Consider the following 19,986-nt stretch of genomic DNA (forward strand, 5'->3'; position numbering starts at 1 on the left):
GATAAGTAGATTTGTAAAATTGGCTGGCTGCAAACAAAATAAAGGGAAAATCAAGATGCTGCTAAAAAAATAAAGAATAATCAAACAAAAAAAGACATTGAATCGGAATGTGGGTGGGAAATAGAAACAAAAATAAAATATCTGGGGATTTGGTTAACAATAAAAAAACATAATATCTATCAAGACAACTATGTAAAAGCTTGGAAAGAAAGAAAGATTTGGAAATATGGGAGAGAATGAAGCTATCACTGTTTTGGCCATCAAAATGAATGTCCTTCCAATTTTAAATGATATCTGATGTTTCATATAGTAGCAGAAAAAAGTATTAAGGTTCATATGGCAGGGAATGAAGCCCAGGGCAAAATTCAAAATTATGCTTGATGAAAAGAAAGAGGAGGTTTGCCCTGCCAGACCTTCAACTTTACTTCAAGGCATCATGCCTATGTTGGATAAAAGATGCTCTCTGTTCCTGTTTTTGAAAATGCAAAAAACAAAACAAAACAAACAAAAACCTTCAGCAGTGGAATGAAACCAGCTTGCTTTACAACAGATAAATGATGGAGTCATATATTTGTAATTTTGGAAGTCTCCATGATGGACGTTGGAAACACAATACGGCAACTTGGCAAGATTTTCATGTATTCATGAATGTTTCTGGGAAGGCAGATCAAACCAATGTACTGCATTTTCTGTTTTACAGGTAAACAGTGGGGGAAATAGCATCACAACTGAAGAAAATTTCACTTCATATATTTATTTCATTGGCATACGCTCGGTGCTGAAGATCAGGAAACAATGAGCTGGTTTACTCAAATGTTGCAAAACTTGATTAGTTTTCCTTATTTAGAAGAATACCTGAGCTCAGTGGTTCACCCTTGGTGGTTTCGTAAGCTTCTGATTTTGCTTTGTTCATTAATGATAGATATATATTTGGTTGGCTGTGCTTGCTCATTTGGGCTATATGTTTACAAGAAGATGAATAAGCACCAAGAAACTGGTCCTGATAGCAAAATTTGGAAAAAGCCAAGGAAATTTATTTCTCATATTGTAGATATATATGGAAAGATATGGCATGGTGAGTAAAAGTTTCTTTCATAGCAATAATTCTTCCTTAAGAGTCACTATAATTTCATAGGACGGGATCAGAATTTCAGGCTTGAAGCACTGGTACAACAGTAGCCACAGTGAATCAGGACTGGACCTCTGAACCCCCCTCAGAGTCACAAAAGCTACAAGTTTGGGTTGGCTACATAAGGATCAAAACAAAGGCATGGCTATTTATTTATGTACAGTGGTACCTCGGGTTAAATACTTAATTCGTTCCGGAGGGCCGTTCTTAACCTGAAACTGTTCTTAAACTGAAGCATCACTTTTAGCTAATGGGGCCTCCTGCTGCTGCCGTGCCACCGGAGCACAATTTCTGTTCTCATCCTGAAGCAAAGTTCTTAACCCGAGGTAATATTTCTGGGTTAGTGGAGTCTGTAACCTGAAGCCTCTGTACCCTGAAGCATCTGTAACACAAGGTACCACTGTATGTACATAAACTATGGAATTTGCCAGCACAGGATGTGGTAATGGCTACTAATTTAGATGGACACTGCGGGAAACAGAGGCCTTTGGCCTGATCCATAGGACTCTTTATATGTTCTCAGTGCTTCCCACAGGTCTCATGTTACTGTAAGTGTTGAAACTTAAATCAGAAATACACGACTAAAACCAAGTTTGGGCCATAAGGATGAGACCGTGTAGCTACTTAGGGCATGGTCAAGGGTGTGTGTGTCTAGGAAACAGCTTTCTCACTTGGTAGAAAGTGATTCCGAGAATGGTCTGAAGATGCCTGAAGTTGGAGCTCTTAGGGACGGGGAAGAAATATACTCCAGGCCCTGGATAGCTCTCATACAGAAGGGGGATACTACTCTTTAAATTAAAAAAGTCTCAGAAAAATTTAGTATAACTATAACAACATATTAAACTGTCTCAAGGGCTAAACCCTATATAAAAGCTTAAAGTAGACTAAAACAGCAAAACAGAGTTTTAGCTCACTCAAAGTCTGGGCAAAAATGTTTCCACCTGTGCTCAAAAGGAAGCAAGGAAGGAACATTCCACAAGAGGAGAAATCCCTTCATTCATAAAGGGACCACCACAGAGAAAGTCTTGATCCATGTGGATGACAACCTAGCATCCAGAATGCTGGAGCATATTGTCGTTGTTGTTTAGTCATTTAGTCGTGTCTGACTCTTCGTGACCCCATGGACCAGAGCATGCCAGGCACTCCTGTCTTCCACTGCCTCCCGTGGTTCGGTCAGATTCATGCTGGTAGCTTCGAGAACACTGTCCAACCATCTCGTCCTCTGTCGACCCCTTCTCCTTGTGCCCTCAATCATTCCCAACATCAGGGTCTTTTCCAGGGAGGATTCTCTTCTCATGAGGTTGCCAAAGTATTGGAGTCTCAGCTTCAGGATCTGCCCTTCCAGTGAGCACTCAGGGCTGATTTCCTTAAGAATGGATAGGTTTGATCTTCTTATAGTCCATGGGACTCTTGAGTCTCCTCCAGCACCATAATTCAAAAGCGTATAACAGAGCTTTTAACCTGATCTTAAATTTCATTTTTTTTCTGAACCACTCTGATTTCCGCCAATAATGGTTGCGATATTTCTTTGTTGCATTTTGTATTATTTTCAGGTTATGAAGTTACTGGCATGGAACATCTCCCTAAAGGACCAGGGATTATTATTTATCATCATGGAGTTGCTCCTCTCGGCTATTCCTTATTTGCGGCTAGATATTTTTTAGAGACGGGGAGACTGTGCTTTTCATTAATTCATCATTTGGGGAATTGGATACCAGGTAAACTATTTAAATTTAACTCATGTAAAATATGACAAAAATCAAATTAAAATTAACTCATCTAAAATATGACAAAAAACAATGCTATAAGCTTTGAAACAATGCTATAAAATACAAAACTATATATCAGGAAAACAGGTGAAAAACAACTGATAAATGAAATAGCAGCAACAGGTGAAATAGTTTAGTTAGTGCAGATGAAGGTATAATAGTAATAATTTATTATTTATACCCCACCCAGCTGGCTGGGTTTCCCCTGCCACTCTGTGCACATTCCAACAAAAGATTAAAAATACTTTCTCACCATGTCTTTACTAGTAAGACAAAATGAATGTAGTCTGAATTATTATTTCCAATTCACAACTGAATCAGCAGAAATGGTTTCCATGCAGAAATTCTATGCTTTTTGTACAACTGTTGTACCTCTGTATTCAAACACCACTGGGTGGCAGCTGGGATGGGGTGGGAGCTACAGCTAAGGAAAAGGTCAGAAGCCCAAGTGAAGCCCCAAAGACATGTCCGTGGCATTCATAGCAAGTCCAACCTATCAACAAATCTGCACACAGATCCCAGGAAACATGGCCCCACCCGAACACATGGCCTATCAAGCACTCCCACACACAGCTTTTATGCCCCCATGTGACACTGCAGTCAAACACATGTGGCACCCTTGCTGTACAGGCCATGGCCCTCCACTGCCTCTCCCCCCACATCATCTTCCTCTGCATGCACACAGCAGCCACACCAGGAAACTATGACATCACAGAAAGGTCATTTAAAGGAAGGAAGGAAGGAAGGAAGGAAGGAAGGAAGGAAGGAAGGAAGGAGTCCAAAGTCCAAAGAGGCCCAGTAGCAAAGAGTCCTTTCTACTAGGTTAATTAATGCAGCATATAACCTCCACTCATATATCTGTGTACTAATCTCAGCTGGTGGAGGCAGTTTTCCATCAGCATTGTCTCCTCTGTGCCATGTCTCTCTCTCTCTCTCTCTCTCTCTCTCTCTCTCTCTGTGTGTGTGTGTGTGTGTGTGTGTGTGTGTGTGTCTACTGTACAGTTGTACCTCAGGTTAAGTACATAATTCGTTCCAGAGGTCCATTCTTAACCTGAAACTGTTCTTAACCTGAAGACCACTTTAGCTAATTGGGCCTCCTGCTGCTGCCGCGCTGCCGGAGCAAGATTTCCGTTCTCATCCTGAAGCAAAGTTCTTAACCCGAGGTACTAATTCTGGATTGCGGAGTCTGTAACCTGAAGCGTATGTAACCTGAAGTGTATGTAACCCGAGGTACCACTGTATCCAAAAGCTCTGCACCCTAAAGGGATTGAAGGTTTGGATGGTGCAGCAAGGCACCATGAGCTGTATTTTTATCATAATGCAAACTTGAATGTATTACAGACCTGAGGAACACATGTCTAAAAAGTGGCCACCTCAGCACTCAACCCCACTCAATGTGCTTTCCAAAAAACCCCGCTACTGTCAGAACCTCTGGGCAAAAGAGGAATTAGCCTAAAGTCCCCATCCATGAAATCCTAGTTGAAATGGATTGGCAGAGAGCTATGCTTGTGATCCATAATAGTGCAATATATTGGGAATAATGACACTTGTAGTGAATCCACACTATTTCCTAAATAAGTTTCACATAAAATGCACTCTTCTATTTGGGGCTTATTTTTTCAGGGCTGCAGATGGTTTTTTATGTGAGCGGGTTGAAATCTTACAATAAAGCTGAAATTGTGGAAATGATGAAGAAAGGCCATTTAATGGGCATTGCACCTGGTGGAGCTAGAGAAGCACTGTTTAGTCACGATTATGGCATAATGTGGGAGAAACGCACAGGTTTTGCTCAGGCAGCTTTGGAGGCGAAAGTGGTGAGTGATCTTTGTGCAATTTGCATTGCCTTTACGAATATCCTAGATAAGACGTAATGTGTTGACATCCTTGATCCAGCATCCAAAAAAGTTGAGGATGGCAAATATCCTGTTTGGGGGTCAAATGAAAAACACCGATTTACTGGACCTAGAAGGGCACAATAATAGATATGGGTGGCACTCCTACTTATGGTATAATAAGGTGAAAATACATAAAGGATTTACAAACCATATATTTAGGGGTGTCCTGTATGAGGTATGGGACAAGAATAAAAATTTAGTAGAAAGAACTACACCTTGGTTGCTATCCCCGATAGATGTACTGACAATAAAAAAGTTAAATATGGAAGGGAAGAGACTAACTTGTGAAGATATTTTAGTGAAAGCTGAGAACGGGTGGAAGCTAAAACCATATGACAATATAAAAAGTGCTTTTATGGGATGGATACAAAATCACCAGGTGAATGGTTTATTAAAAGAGGATAAGAAATTGGGATTTAGCGGGGGGAAATCAAGATACCAAATTGAAATTTTAGAAGGCAGAACAAAACTCCTATCTAAAATATATGAACATTTATTAGAATGGGATACCAAAGATGAACTAATAAAAGAAGTAATGATAAAATGGGCAGTAGATTTCGGTTATAACATTGACCATGACAAATGGGTAAGACTATGGAATGAAGGTATGAGATTCATAGCGTGTTCCACTCTAAAAGAAAACCTAAGTAAAATGATGTATCGGTGGTATATAACCCTGAGTAAATTGGCAAAAATGTATAAAATGCGAGATAGAGCCTGCTGGAAGTGTACATTAAAGGATGGAGAATTTTTCGACATGTGGTGGACATGCGAAAAATGAAAAAGTTTTGGGATATGATATACAATGAAATGGTTTGGTTTTTTCCAAATATACATTCCCAAAGAAACCAGAGGCTTTTTTATTAGGGATAATAGGAGATGAAGTGAGAAAAGAAGACTGCAAATTACTCTTGTATGCCACGACTGCCGTAAGGATTCTTGTGGCCCCAAAGTGGAAATCCCTAGAGTTACCAACCCTAATGGAGTGGCAGACGAAATAATTCGAGTATACTGAATTGGCAAAAATGAGTTATAAAATTTGAGACCAAAAAGTGACAAAGTTTGAGGAGGAGTGGAGTAAATTTGTTGTGTATATACGAAATAACTGTAGAAGTTTAAAAACTGTAGCAGGGCTAACATGATGTATATAGAATGTAATTAAGAATCTGCAGGAACGGATGAAAACTGGGAAAACCAAAGCAGGGAAGGAGGGAAGTCAGGGCGTGAAATTGCGCAGGGTAAATAAGAAGATAAAAAAGGTTGAATGTTAAAGTTAAAGTTTTATTTAATTTTGTTTTGTTTTTGAAAATCAAAAAAAGTAATTAAAATAAATAAATAAAGCCAAATACATTATCATTTATGAGTTGCTTCTCATTATAATCCCAGATGTAAAGCATTCTTCGTAATCCATAACAAAAATAAAGGCAGGATGGTTGGGACAAAATAATTATCCAATCCTCACCTTTCTTTTCATGTTTGTTTCATCTTTTATTTTTTTAGCCCATCATCCCTATTTTTACACAAAACAGTTGTGAAGCATACAGGACCATTGGAAAGACAAGTAAGTTAAATACCTTGGTTGATCAAGAGATCTCAGGCAATATACATTTTAATAATATAGAATGATCTTTTAAAAAGAATATCTATTTACTACTCACTAATAGATTTTATTCCATGTACACTTATCTGCAATGTTGTGCTGCCTGCCTCAGTACTGAGTGAACATGCCCTTGCTTAGTTTTGTTTTGTTTATTTTTTTTATTGTTAAAATAATTTAATATTAATACACATACAAACATACAAACATACATTTCATACAACATACCTACATACCTACAGCATACCTACAACATACCTACACTCAATCCCACAGATAATTCCCATCACCATCCACCACCCCTCACCCTTTGTGTTAGACTTCCAATCTACTCAATTGCAATTTCTTTCTACTTCTATTACTTTCTTTCACACACCTTTAACCTAATTTCATATTTCTTTTTCTATTAGACATTGTTATCCATCTTATTTAGTATTCTAATATTTGAAACGAGACTTGTTTATTCTAATAGGAGTTCTGATTTTTCGATATAGTTTTGCAAGTATCTTTTAAACACCTTCCAGTCCCTGTCTGCCTTCTCTTTTGAGATCCTTCCAATTTCTCCCATTGTTTTGGATATATTGTAGTACTCCAATAATTTGGCAAGCCACCCTATCTTTGTTGGTGCAGTACCACTTTTCCAATTTTTCGCAATCAATAGCCTTGCGGCTACTGTTGCGTATAAATATAAGGTCTTGTCTTCTTCCTTTAGGCTTCCTGGTACTATTCCCAATAAAAAACCTTCTGGTGTTTTCCTAAATGAATATCTGAACATTTTTTTCATTTCGTTATATACTGTTTCCCAAAATTGTTTGATGTTTAAACAATTCCACCATATATGTAACATAGTACCTTTTCCAGTGTTGCATCGCCAGCAGACATCGCTACAATTTTTATTCATTTCTGCTATTCTTTCAGGTGTTAAATACCATCTGTGTTGCATTTTGAGATAATTTTCTTTCAATATATAACACATAGTGAATTTCATATCTTCCTTCCACAATTTTTCCCATTGTTCAAACATAATATTTTTCCCAATATCTTGCGCCCATTTGATCATTGATACTTTAACTAATTCATCCTTTGTTTCCCACTCTAAGATCAAATTATACAATTTAGATATATTTTTTGATTTTTCTTGTATTAAGTATTTATCGAATTTTGATATTTCTTTTTCAAATCCTAACTTTTTGTCTTTCGCTAATCTGTACTTAATTTGAATATATTGAAACCAATCACTAATATGAGCTTTAATTTCTGTATAATCCTTTAATTCCAATTCTCCGTTTTCTTCCTTTAATACCATTTTATAGGTAGCCCAGTTTTCTTTCATATTTAATTTTTTCATTGCGACAATTTCTGCTGGCGATGCCCACCAAGGAGTTTTCGGTTCTAGGAGTCTTTTATATTTCTCCCATATTTTATATATAGACTTTCTAACTATATGCCCTAGGAAGCCTTTATGCACTTTGACTTTTTCATCTATTAGATAGGCATGCCATCCAAATCTCGTCTCTACTCCCTCTAAATTCAATACATCCGAGTCATCTAATTTGATCCATTCTTTTAGCCAGGTCAGACCCACCGCATCATGATATAACTCCATGTCAGGGAGGCCAAATCCTCCTCTCTCCTTATCTATCCTTATTTTGTCTTTTATTCTTGGTTTTTTCCCTGACCACACGAATTTAGCCAAATCTCTATTCCAGTTATTAAAACATATATCTCCTCCTAGTATTGGGATACTTTGAAATAAAAACATCATCCTTGGTAATATGTTCATCTTTATTACCGATATTTTCCCTAGTAAGGAAAGATTTAATTTCCCCCATATTTGCAAATCATTTTTTATTTCATTCCATGTTTTCCCATAATTCTCTTTACTTAAATCTATAGTGTTTGGTGTTAAATTTATTCCAAGATACCTTATTTTCTTTTTAATTTCCAATCCTGTAATTTCTTGTAATTTCACTTTATCTTTTTCTTCCATATTTTTACTAGTATTTTGGTTTTCCCATAGTTTAATTTGAATCCTGCTAATCTGCCATATTCATTTATACATTCCAATATTCTAGGTGTTCATTGTAGGGGATTTTCTGTTGTGATCATAACGTCATCTGCAAAGGCTCTTAACTTGTATCTTTTTTCACCAACTATTATTCCTCTTATTTGGCTGCCCTGCCTTATTTTCTTTAATAGAACCTCTAATACTATTATAAATAACATTGGGGATAGGGGGCATCCTTGTCTTGTACCTTTAAAGATATTGATTTCTTCTCCAAATTCTCCATTAATAATAATTTTTGCTTTCTGTTGGTTATATATTGCATTTATACCTTTTTGGAATTTTTCGCCTAGACACAATTCTTTTAATAGTTTTTTTTATAAATTCCCATGAGACTTTATCGAAAGCCTTCTCCGCATCGATTGAAATCAGGGCTGCTTGTTTATCACTTCTTACTTGTAGATATTCCATTATATCTATTATATTTCTAATATTATCCTTTATTTGTCTTCCTTCCACAAATCCAGCCTGATTTTTATGCACTATTTTTCCTATAATTTTTTTCAACCTGTTAGCCAATAATCCTGCATAAATTTTACACTTATCTGCAAAAGCTGTGCTGCCTGCCTCAGTACTGAGTGAACATGCCCTTGCTTAGTTTTCTATTAGATTTAACAGAAAGCTATAATCGATAAATGTGGGAGCAACCCTAACATGGAGGGGAAGTGAACAGGAAACATACCATATTCTGCAGTCTATTGTACACAATTTATGACTGATTGCAAAGAGCTGACTGAATATCTTGTATCTCTTTTCCCAAGCACTCACTTTATTTAACTCTTCCTCTCTGGGATGTATTTATTGCAATTGCTAAACACTGAGAATGTCAACTAATTTCAAATTTGATATGGTGTCACTTTACTTCAGAATCTTCTTCCATTTCATACACAGGGCTGACAAAATGGCTGTATGATAAAACTCGAGGTATATTCGTTCTCATTTACGGAGGGTTTCCAGTGAAATTGAGGACATTTATTGGAGAACCCATCCCATATGATCCAAATATAACAGCTGTAGAGCTGGCTCAAAGAGTAAGTTAACTCTAAACTTGGAAGTTTAAAAGGAGAATATTTCTTTTTTCTTTTTTCCTTATATTTTTATTAAGCATATTTAACAAATCAAATTATAAATCAAATATAACCAATTACATTTCTCCCCTCCCTCCCTCTCCCGCCCTCCAGAGACCTTCAGCTCCCCTCTCTGATTTGCTCATACATATGATTCTCTGCATGTTGTAAAGTTGTACATATCATTACTTTTTCTGTCATATGTTCTACTACTAAATTTGTGGATGTTTATTCAAAACCTGCCAAGGAGTCCAAATCCATTTGTTGTCTTTTTGAATAGTTTTGTAAATAGTTCCCATTCTTCCTTGAAGGCACGGTTGTCCTTCTCACACAGTTTATGTGTTAACTTTGCTAACTCCGCATAGCTCATCAGTTTTTCTTGCCATTGTTCTTTCATTGGGATTTCCTCATTCTCCCATCCTTGTGCTAACAAGACTCTTGCCGCTGTTTTAGCATACATAAATAAGTTCTTTGTTTTTCTTGGCAGGTGTTGTCCTAAAATCCCTAACAAAAATGCTTCTGGTTTTTTTACAAATGTCATTTTGAACACTTTTTCAATTCATTGTATATCACCTCCCATTTTTTTAAAAAACTTATCTACATTCCCACCACATATGATACAAAGTACCTTCTTTTTCTTTACATTTCCAACATGTATTTGACCCAGTTTTATACATTTTTGCCATTTTTACTGGTGTAATATACCATCTATACATTATGTTCATATAATTTTTTTTCAAAAGAGAACAATCTATAAATTTCAAATCTACCTTCCACAGCTTTTCCCAATCCTCAAATTGTATATTTTGTCCTATGTCTTGTGCCCATTTAATCATGACTGATTTAACCTCCTCATCTTTCGTTTCCCATTCTAGCAGAATACTATATGCTTTCTTCAATAACTTCACTTCTTCTATAACCTCCTTTTGGAATCTAGAGATTGTATAGCTAAACCCTTTGTCTGTAATGCAACCAACTCTGCACATGATCTTTAATTTCCTCGTAATCTTTTAATTTCCATTTTCCTTCTTGGTCTCTCAGTAGGTCTCTATATGTGGGCCACTTTCCCCTTTTGCCAAGCAGTTTGAGTAACAAAGCTTCAATTGGTGATAACCACCAAGGTGTTTTTTATTCTATTAAATCTTTGTACTCTCCCACACTCTCATTAATAGTCTTCTAATTATGTGATTGTAAAATCCTTTATGTACTTTCCCTTTCCCATACCATAAGAATGCATGCCATCCATATCTGTTATCATGACCTTCCAAATCTAATGCTTCTTCCCTTTCCAGTTATATCCAGTCCCTAATCCAGACCAAACATGCAGCCTCATAATACAGTTTAAAATCTGGGAGGGCAAAGCCTCCTCTTTCTTTTATATCTGTAAGTATCTTATGTTTAATCCTTGGCCTTTTGCCCCCCAGATAAACTCCCCCCCAATTTTTTTAATTAAATTTTCCACAATTATAACAAATATAACATAGAAAAGAGAAAAAACACACAAAAGAAAAACACATTAAAATACTAAAAAAGCAAAACAAAAAAATTAAACCACATATTACTTGTGAAACCCAATTTATCTTTAATTGTTAATTTACTTCCTCGGATCCCTCCTATATGAATTTCATTGTATCACCTTATAACAGCTCTCCAATATCATTTTTCTACTAAAATTAATTCTGTCATGTCAATTAACTATCTTCTTTCATGTCTTAATATTCCAAATCCAAATTAGCTACAATTCAATATTATTTTAATCCTAGCTCTATTTGGTACTTTCAAGTGACTACTAGTTAAATTAAATTAAATTAAATTAATCCTTAAATTTCTTCCAATCTTCTTGGTGATCCTCTTCTTTCTGGCCACGGATTCTTCCAATCAGGTCAGCTAGCTCCCAAAAATCCAGCATCTTCATCTGCCATTCTTCCACCGTTGCGATTTCTTGGGATTTCCATTTTTTGGCTAATAACAATCTTGCCGCTGTGGTTGCATACAAAAATCATCTAACATTTTTTGGGGGTAATTCCAATCCTATTATTCCAAGTAGAAAGGCCTCTGGTTTCTTAATAAATGTATTTTTCAACATTTTTTTTCAATTCATTATAAATCTTTTCCCAGAAGTCTTTCACCTTGGGCCATGTCCACCACATGTGAAAAAAGGGACCTTCTTTTTCTCTACATTTCCAACATATATTGTCATTTGTGTGGCAGATCTTTGCCAATTTTACTGGCGTTAAGTACCATCTATACATCATTTTCATTATGTTTTCTTTTAATACAGTACATGCAGTAAACTTAACCCCTTTCTTCCACAACCTTTCCCAATCTTCCAACATTATATTGTGTCCAACATTTCTTGCCCAATCAATCATAACAGATTTAACTTGTTCATCCTTCGTATGCCACACCAACAGCAGATTATACATTTTAGATAAATTTTTAACTTTAGTATCTAACAACTCCGTTTCCAGTTTCGTTTTTTCTAAAAGTCTTATTCAGCTCACGGCTTCGGGCAGCGGTAGCTGTTTTCACTTTTATTCCAGCGGAAAGGGACCAACCTCCGTGTTTAAGTCCCTTCCTGTCAAATTAAATGTCCAAATTTTAAGTCCTTTTTACTGAAGATTTTCCAAATTTATTTTGAGAAATTGGCCGTTCACGAATGCCGGACTCGGAGCTTCGCGCAATGAAGAAAGCGAGTTGATTACAAAGTGCCCACGTCTCCAACCCCGCTCGCTCTCGGGGCTCTTTACAAGAGCTTACCGGGGAGCGGGGGGAGTCGTTCTGGGCACCCGCAGAAACACCAGATCCTCAGAATGCTCAATCTGAGGTTTTTTTCGGGGTACCGCAACACTCACGGTCTCCCCAGCCTTCAATGCACCGGGGCTCTTTCAGCCAAAAGAACTCCCCTCCACCATAACCGGGCAACCAACCGGAAGTCAACTTAGAGATATCTTTTTGCCATCTTTTGAGGCAATCATCCTTAACCATTACTGGGACTGTCTGGAAGAGAAAGAGCATTTTTGGCAACACATTCATTTTTACCGCTGCAATTCTTCCTAGTAGGGAAAGGTTCATTCTACTCCATATTTCTAAATTCCTTTTTATCTCAGACCATACTTTTTCATAATTGTCTTTATACATGTTTATATTTCTTGTAGTTAACCATATCCCTAAATATTTTACTTTTTTATGGATTTCTATCTCCATAGAATCATAGAATCATAGAGTTGGAATAGACCACAAGGGCCATCGAGTCCAACCCCCTGCCAAGCAGGAAACACCATCAGAGCACTCCTGACAAGCCTCTGCTTAAAGACCTCCAAAGAAGGAGATTCCACCACACTCCTTGGTAGCAAATTCCGCTGTCGAACAGCTCTTACTGTCAGGAAGTTCTTCCTAATGTTTAGGTGGAATCTTCTTTCTTGTAGTTTGGATCCATTGCTCCATGTCCGCTTCTCTGGAGCAGCAGAAAACAACCTTTCTCCCTCCTCTATATGACATCCTTTTATATATTTGAACATGGCTATCATATCACCCCTTAACCTCCTCTTCTCCAGGCTAAACATGCCCAGCTCCCTTAGCCGTTCCTCATAAGGCATCGTTTCCAGGCCTTTGACCATTTTGGTTGCCCTCTCTGGACACGTTCCAGTTTGTCAGTGTCCTTCTTGAACTGTGGTGCCCAGAACTGGACATAGTACTCCAGGTGAGGTCTGACCAGAGCAGAATACAGTGGCACTATTACTTCCCTTGATCTAGATGCTATACTCCTATTGATGCAGCCCAGAATTGCATTTGCTTTTTTAGCTGCCATGTCACACTGTTGGCTCATGTCAAGTTTGTGGTCAACCAAGACTCCTAGATCCTTTTCACATGTACTGCTCTCAAGCCAGGTGTCACCCATCTTGTATTTGTGCCTCTCATATTTTTTTTTGCCCAAGTGCAATGCTTTACATTTCTCCCTGTTAAAGTTCATCTTGTTTGTTTTGGCCCAGTTCTCTAATCTGTCAAGGTCGTTTTGAAGTGTGATCCTGTCCTCTGGGGTGTTAGCCACCCCTCCCAGTTTGGTGTCATCTGCAAATTTGATCAGGATGCCCTTGAGTCCATCATCCAAGTCGTTGATAAAGATGTTGAATAAGACTGGGCCCGAGACAGAACCCTGTGGCACCCCACTAGTCACTCTTCTCCAGGATGAAGAGGAACCATTGATGAGCACCCTTTGGGTTCGGTCAGTCAGCCAGTTACAAATCCACTGAGTGGTAGCATAGTCAAGACCGCATTTTACCAGCTTCTTTACAAGAATATCATGGGGCACCTTGTCAAATGCCTTGCTGAAATCAAGGTAAGCTACATCCACTGTGTTCCCTTCATCTACCAGGCTTGTAATTCTGTCAAAAAACGAGATCAGGTTAGTCTGACACGACTTATTTTTCAGAAATCTATGCTGACTATTGGTGATCACAGCATTCCTTTCTAGGTGCTCACAGACCGTTTGCTTAATGATCTGCTCCAGAATCTTCCCTGGTATTGATGTCAGACTGACTGGGCAATAATTATTTGGGTCCTCTCTTTTCCCCTTTTTGAAAATAGGGACATTTGCCCTCCTCCAGTCTGCCGGGACTTCGCCTGTTCTCCAGGAATTCTCAAAGATGACTGCCAGTGGTTCTGAAATCACATCTGCCAGTTCTTTTAATACTCTTGGACGCAGTTCATCTGGCCCTGGAGACTTGAATACATCTAAACTAGCCAAGTATTCTTGTACTATCTCCTTAGTTATTCTGGGCTGTGTTTCCTCTGCTGAATCATTTGCTCCAAATTCTTCAGGTCAGGCATTGTTTTCTTTATCGGAGAAGACTGAGGCAAAGAAGGCATTGAGGAGTTCAGCCCTTTCTGTGTCCCCTGTTTGCATTTCACCATCTTCTCCTCTGAGTGACCCCACTGTTTCTTTGTTCTTCCTTTTGCTACGGACATACCCATAAAAGCCTTTTTTGTTGCTTTTAACCTCTCTAGCAAGCCTGAGTTCATTCTGTGCTTTAGCTTTTCTGACTTTGTGTCTACATGTGCTGGCTATTTGTTTGAATTCCTCTTTGGTGGTTTCCCCCCTTTTCCATTTTTTGTACACATCCTTTTTTAATCTTAACTCAGTTAAAAGTTCTTTAGATAGCCACCCTGGCTTCTTTAGGCACCTTCCATGTTTCCATCTCATTGGTATTGCCTGAAGTTGTGCTTTTACTATCTCCCTCTTAACAAACTCCCAGACATCATGAACTCCCTTTCCTTTTAGTATTACTGTCCATGGGATCTCACCTAGCACTTCCCTAAGTTTATGAAGTCGGCTTTCTTAAAGTCAAGAAATTGAGTCCTAGTATGCTTGGCTGCTCCTTTCCGTTGTATAGTAAACTTCAGAAGAGCATGATCACTCGTGCCTAATGATCCTTCCACTTCTACCCCACTAACCAGGTCCTCAACATTGGTTAGGACCAGATCTAAAATGGCTGTTCCTCTTGTTGCTTCTCCCACTTTCTGGACAATGAAGTTGTCTGCAAGGCCACTGAGGAATCTGTTTGACCTTATGCTCTTGGCTGAGTTTGACATCCAACAAATATCCGGGTAATTGAAGTCCCCCATTACTACTATCTCCCTTCCTTTTGTATGCTTGGCCATCTGTTCCAGGAAGGCATCATCTATGTCCTCCGTTTGGCTTGGGGATCTATAGTAAACTCCCACAATGAGGTCACTGTTATTCTTCTCTCCCTTAATTTTGACCCAAATGCTCTCACTTTGGCTTTGAGGTTCTAAATCTTGGATCTCTTCACAGGTATACACATCCCTGACATATAACGCCACTCCTCCTCCTTTCTTGTCTGGTCTGTTTCTCTGAAATAGATTGTATCCCTCCATTATTACATTCCAATCGTGGGACTTATCCCACCAGGTTTCAGTGATGCCTATTATGTCATATTTGGTTTGCTGTACCAAGAGCTCAAGCTCATCTTGTTTATTTCCCATGCTTTGCGCATTAGTGTACAGACATTGAAGTCCATTAATCATTCCCCCGTGTCTCTTATTTAAGGATTTTTTCCTCCCACCACTAGGTCTGCGTGCTGTTTGCTCCATTTGGTCTATGACATTTGGATGATCATTTTCATCAATTGATAGACTCCTACCTTCAGGAGCACTGACTCCCTCCCCCACATTAGTCAGTTTAAAGCCCTGCTGATGCAGTTTCTGAGATTTTTGGCAAAAACATTCCTCCCAACCATTGTGAGGAGGACCCCATCGCTTGCCAGAAGTCCATCTTCAAGAAACTGCAGTCCGTGATCTAAGAATCCAAATTGTTCCTGTTTACACCATTTGTGAAGCCAGCTGTTCACTTCCACTATTTTTCCCTCTCTCCCTGGGCCACGTCGTTCAACTGGGAGGACAGATGAGATGACAATTTGTGCATTTAATTGCTTCAATTTCCTGCCCAGAGCCTCGTAGTCCCTTTTGATCTTCTGGAGGCTATTGCTTGCAGTGTCATTGGTTCCCACATGGTTCCCACAAACCAATACTTTGCACCAAATCTTTTTTCTCTTCCTCTTTTAAATTTTTAACTAATAATTTAGTTTTATTTCTATTTAATTTGAATCCTGCCACTTCCCCAAATTCTGGAATTTTCTCTATTACTCTAGGAAGAGAATTTTTTGGATCTTCTACTGTGATTACTAAATCACCAGCAAAGGCTTTCAGCTTAAATTCATCCCCCCGCCCCAGTTTTTATCCCTTTAATCTCTTTGTCCGTGCTTATATTTCTTGCACGTACTTCCAGGACCAGGATGAACAATAGCGGTGACAACGGACATCCTTGCCTATAGTTCCTTTTTGTATTTTACATTAATTCGTTATCACCTGATTTACACTTAATTTTGCAGTTTGTTCTGAATATATTGCTTGTAACCCTTTAAAAAAATTATATCCACAATTTATTTCTTCAAGTATTTTTTTCATGAAGTCCCAGGAAATAATAATAATAATAATAATAATAATAATAATAATAATAATAATAATAATAATTTTATATCCCGCCCATCTGGCTGGGTTTCCCCAGCCACTCTGGGCAGCTTCCAACAAAGAATTAAAATACAGTGGAAACATTGTCAAAAGCTTTTTCGGCACCTATAAACATCATTGCTTCTTTTTTTTCATTTTTTACCTCCAGGTATTCTATCACATTCAAAATATTTCTTATATTCTCTTTCATTTGTCTGCCTGGAAAAAACCCTGCCTGATGTTGATGTATATATTCACCTAAGATTTTTTTCGTCCTATTCGCTAATATGTTTGCAAATAATTTATAACCATTATTTGATAATGAAATAGGCCTGTAATTTTTTATTTGCATTAAATCCAAATCTTGTTTTGGGATCAATGTTACATAAGCTTCTTTCCATGTTCTGGGGATTTCACCTGTCATTAAGATCTCATTCATCAAATCTTTCAATGGATTTACTAATGGTTCACTTAACTTTTCATAATATTTTGCCGTTAATCCATCTGGTCCTGGAGACTTACCACTTTTTGTCCAATTTATTGCATCTAAAACTTCTTGAGCTGTTATTTGAGTATTTAAGGCCACAAATTGTTCCTCTTTTATTTTTGGTAGATTACTATTTTTTACAGTATATATTCCTCTATTTTCAAACTCCTTTCCTTTCCTTTCTTATACAGTTTTGAGAAACATTTCACAAATGCTTCTCTTATTTCCTTCATCTTCTCTGTAATTTTCCCATTATATTAATTTTGCTTATAAAATTTCTTTGTTCACTTTTTTTCAATTGCCACACTAACAATTTTCCTGATTTATTGGCGTGTTCAAAATATGTCTGCGTCATTTTTTATCTTCCAACTAATTTCTTCATTGACTGTCATAGAGTATTGAGTTTGTGATATTCTAATAATAATAATATAATATAATAAAAGCAGAATATTTCTTTTCCTCTTGGTTTCTCTCTCTTTCAGCTCTAAACTGTATTGTACATATTGATTTCTTCATTCTATATGACCTGATATAGGGTTGATTATATATACCTTTGTGCATTATGCCCAACACTCAATTTCCCCTCTCCTTAACTTGTTGAGACTAATTAAATGGGAAAAACTATATGGTACAAAGAGAGATCTGCTCATGTAATGGGACTTCTTCTTCCCACTATGTTAGGGTTGACTATACAAAATACATTCTGGAGGTTTATATCAATAATCAAATAATAGATCTTATTCTAATTGCACCTGATGAAAATTTTGGTCAATCACATAAAAAGTTGTTGAGCTGAGCTTCTTTGGGGCCACTGATCTACTGCCCTCTTGTGCCCTTCCCAAACTGCCCACACGTGCGAAACAGAGCCCACGCCACACAAGACAGAGTCCAAGCAAAGGAAGACTTGGGAAGCTGACTCCCAAAGGGAGGGGGCTAAGGGGAGGAGCATGTAGGGTCCTGGTGGCTGATGGGAACAGGGTTGGAACATTGTTTAGTATGCCTGATTCTTCTCCAAGCACTTTCTGCTTGTTTTCTTGCTGCATAAAGTTTCAGGTTTTGATTGCCTGTTTAAAGGGGCAGATAAGAAATTTCTTTCTGCAAGGGGTTATGCCTTGGTTGTCATGAGGTTCGCTCCTTTTATCCTACATTGTAACAACCATGCAAGGTAACTACTGTGTACAAAGCAGCCCAAGGCACATATGTTTGATTGTTTCTCTGCCATTCTCATACAGCGCTCTTGGTAAACAGAAAGAGAGTGGGCTGGATTCACTGAGAGATGAGCAGTTTCCTAGTGGGGGTTCCTCACCCTGGCTGCTCTGGCCCAAACCTCCATGTTGAAGAAGCCACTTTTGAGGGTTGAGAGACAAGGACTCTCATGCAACACATCTCTGTGTACAAAGTCAGTTGTGTATCCCAGAAAGAAGTCACATATTGTGCTTCTATAGCTGGAATAAATGGGTTGCCTCTGGTTCTGATCCCTTTAGCTTTTTCCTCACAGATATTAATAACTGTGAATACCTATTTTGCAATCTATTCCTCTAACACAATGTATTCCTCTGGTTTTCTTTCAACAGGCGAAGATTGCACTTGAAAATCTTCGGGATAAACACCAAAAAAGGCCAGGAAATATATTAAGAGCTCTATCAGAACGATTTGATAAGCATTACAAAGCTAACTAGTCCATATAAAACAGTTGCAGTGTTCCTGAGAAGGTGTCTGTAATAGGAAGCATTAATACTTATGTTATTAAAGCTAAGTTGATATACACAGAATTGTGCTGGATTGTTTATTAATTATCTGGAAGGGTCCCTAGCTCAGTAGCTCAGCACCTGCTGTGTGTGCAGAAGGTCCTACGTTTTTGAAGACATACAAGTGCTTTCCTGCCCTATCCTGCAATACACCCAGAATTCCCCTTCTGGGGGAACTTGCACTAATAGAGGCAGAATCAAAGAGTATAACGGGAAGGCGAGTGTTTAACTGAAACATGAAATAATATTACATGTGAAAGAGCAATGTCTATAAATTACCTGTATTAAAACAGTGGCACTTCTTTTATGTTTATAAAAGGGTGCTCCAAGATTTGAGCCCTATAATGCAAATCATTTGATCGAACGAAAACAGCCAACTCAACTATGAATCTGGGTCTGGTGCCCGCCCCGCAGTAGCACCCCCCCCCCCCCGGTTGAACACCCTCTTATCAGATGCCAAGAAAAAAGATATAAAGTAAAAAGAAAAAGAAGAAGAAGAATATTTAAAACCTTATTTTCATTAACATCTTTCCAAGACTTCCCCCACCCCTCCCCCTATTGTATTCCATTTCCATTAACTTAATTCCACAAGTTTTTCCCCCCAGATTTAAAACTTATTATATTTAGCCCGATACTCAATTTAATTCATCTTATATAATTCCTTTCCCTTAAAAATGCCCTCTTTCAACATTTAAAAAAAAATTTCCCCCCCTAAGGACGACCCCAAATCCCTTCCACGAATTCCCCTTTTTAATACACACAAAGATTAGAAGAAATAAAAAAGAAAGTTCTTAACATAATTTTACACCCTTTGGATTCCAAATCTCCCTCCCCCCTTTCCCGGTGTCGATCCCCAATGTCCATCAATCTAACTGCTATCAGCCTGGAAACCTCACGTCCATGCCCGAATCTCTCAGCTTCACTTTGCCGGTTTTCTTGATAATCTTTAACTTCAAACACCCAGTCTTAATAAAGTTCTATCTCAAGAAAATCCATTTTTTCCATCCAGACCTCTATATTTAAGAGTAAAACTCAACTTCTGTTTCTTAATCCTTTTAAGTCTGAATGTCCCAAATGTTCTAACTTCCAACTTAGTCCAATTCTTGTTTTCTTTTATGTCCCCCTAGCAGGCTTTTGGCCTTCCTTGCTCTTTACAGTAATCTGGTTCCTCCTTCAGTCTCTTCCAAATCGTCATGTATC

General features: G+C 37.9%; 2 protein-coding genes across 2 annotated transcripts in view; one reads left to right on the top strand and one right to left on the bottom strand.

Annotated features, from left to right (window-relative positions):
* The window catches only part of XKR4 (XK related 4), a 354,573-nt gene that overhangs the window by 55,937 nt on the left and 278,650 nt on the right, over window positions 1–19,986 (bottom strand). The gene's annotated exons all lie outside the window — the stretch shown is intronic.
* Window positions 691–18,717, top strand: LOC114601329 (DGAT1/2-independent enzyme synthesizing storage lipids-like). Its single transcript, XM_028738541.2, has 6 exons — window positions 691–1,075; window positions 2,683–2,847; window positions 4,522–4,712; window positions 6,294–6,354; window positions 9,347–9,486; window positions 18,613–18,717. The coding sequence occupies exons 1-6, from the start codon at window positions 796–798 to the stop codon at window positions 18,715–18,717; spliced, it is 942 nt and encodes a 313-aa protein (XP_028594374.2). The 5' UTR covers window positions 691–795.

Source organism: Podarcis muralis, chromosome 8 (genome assembly GCF_964188315.1).
Source record: "Podarcis muralis chromosome 8, rPodMur119.hap1.1, whole genome shotgun sequence".
Lineage (NCBI taxonomy): Eukaryota > Metazoa > Chordata > Lepidosauria > Squamata > Lacertidae > Podarcis > Podarcis muralis.

What these genes read in the sequence shown, in the direction of transcription:
- LOC114601329 (XM_028738541.2), top strand. Translation starts at nt 796, where the DNA reads ATGAGCTGGTTTACTCAAATGTTGCAAAACTTGATTAGTTTTCCTTAT. An exon ending in TTTGGGGAATTGGATACCAG is followed by an intron (nt 2,848 to 4,521) that starts GTAAACTATTTA and finishes TTATTTTTTCAG; the next exon opens with GGCTGCAGATGGTTTTTTAT. An exon ending in CAGGACCATTGGAAAGACAA is followed by an intron (nt 6,355 to 9,346) that starts GTAAGTTAAATA and finishes TTTCATACACAG; the next exon opens with GGCTGACAAAATGGCTGTAT.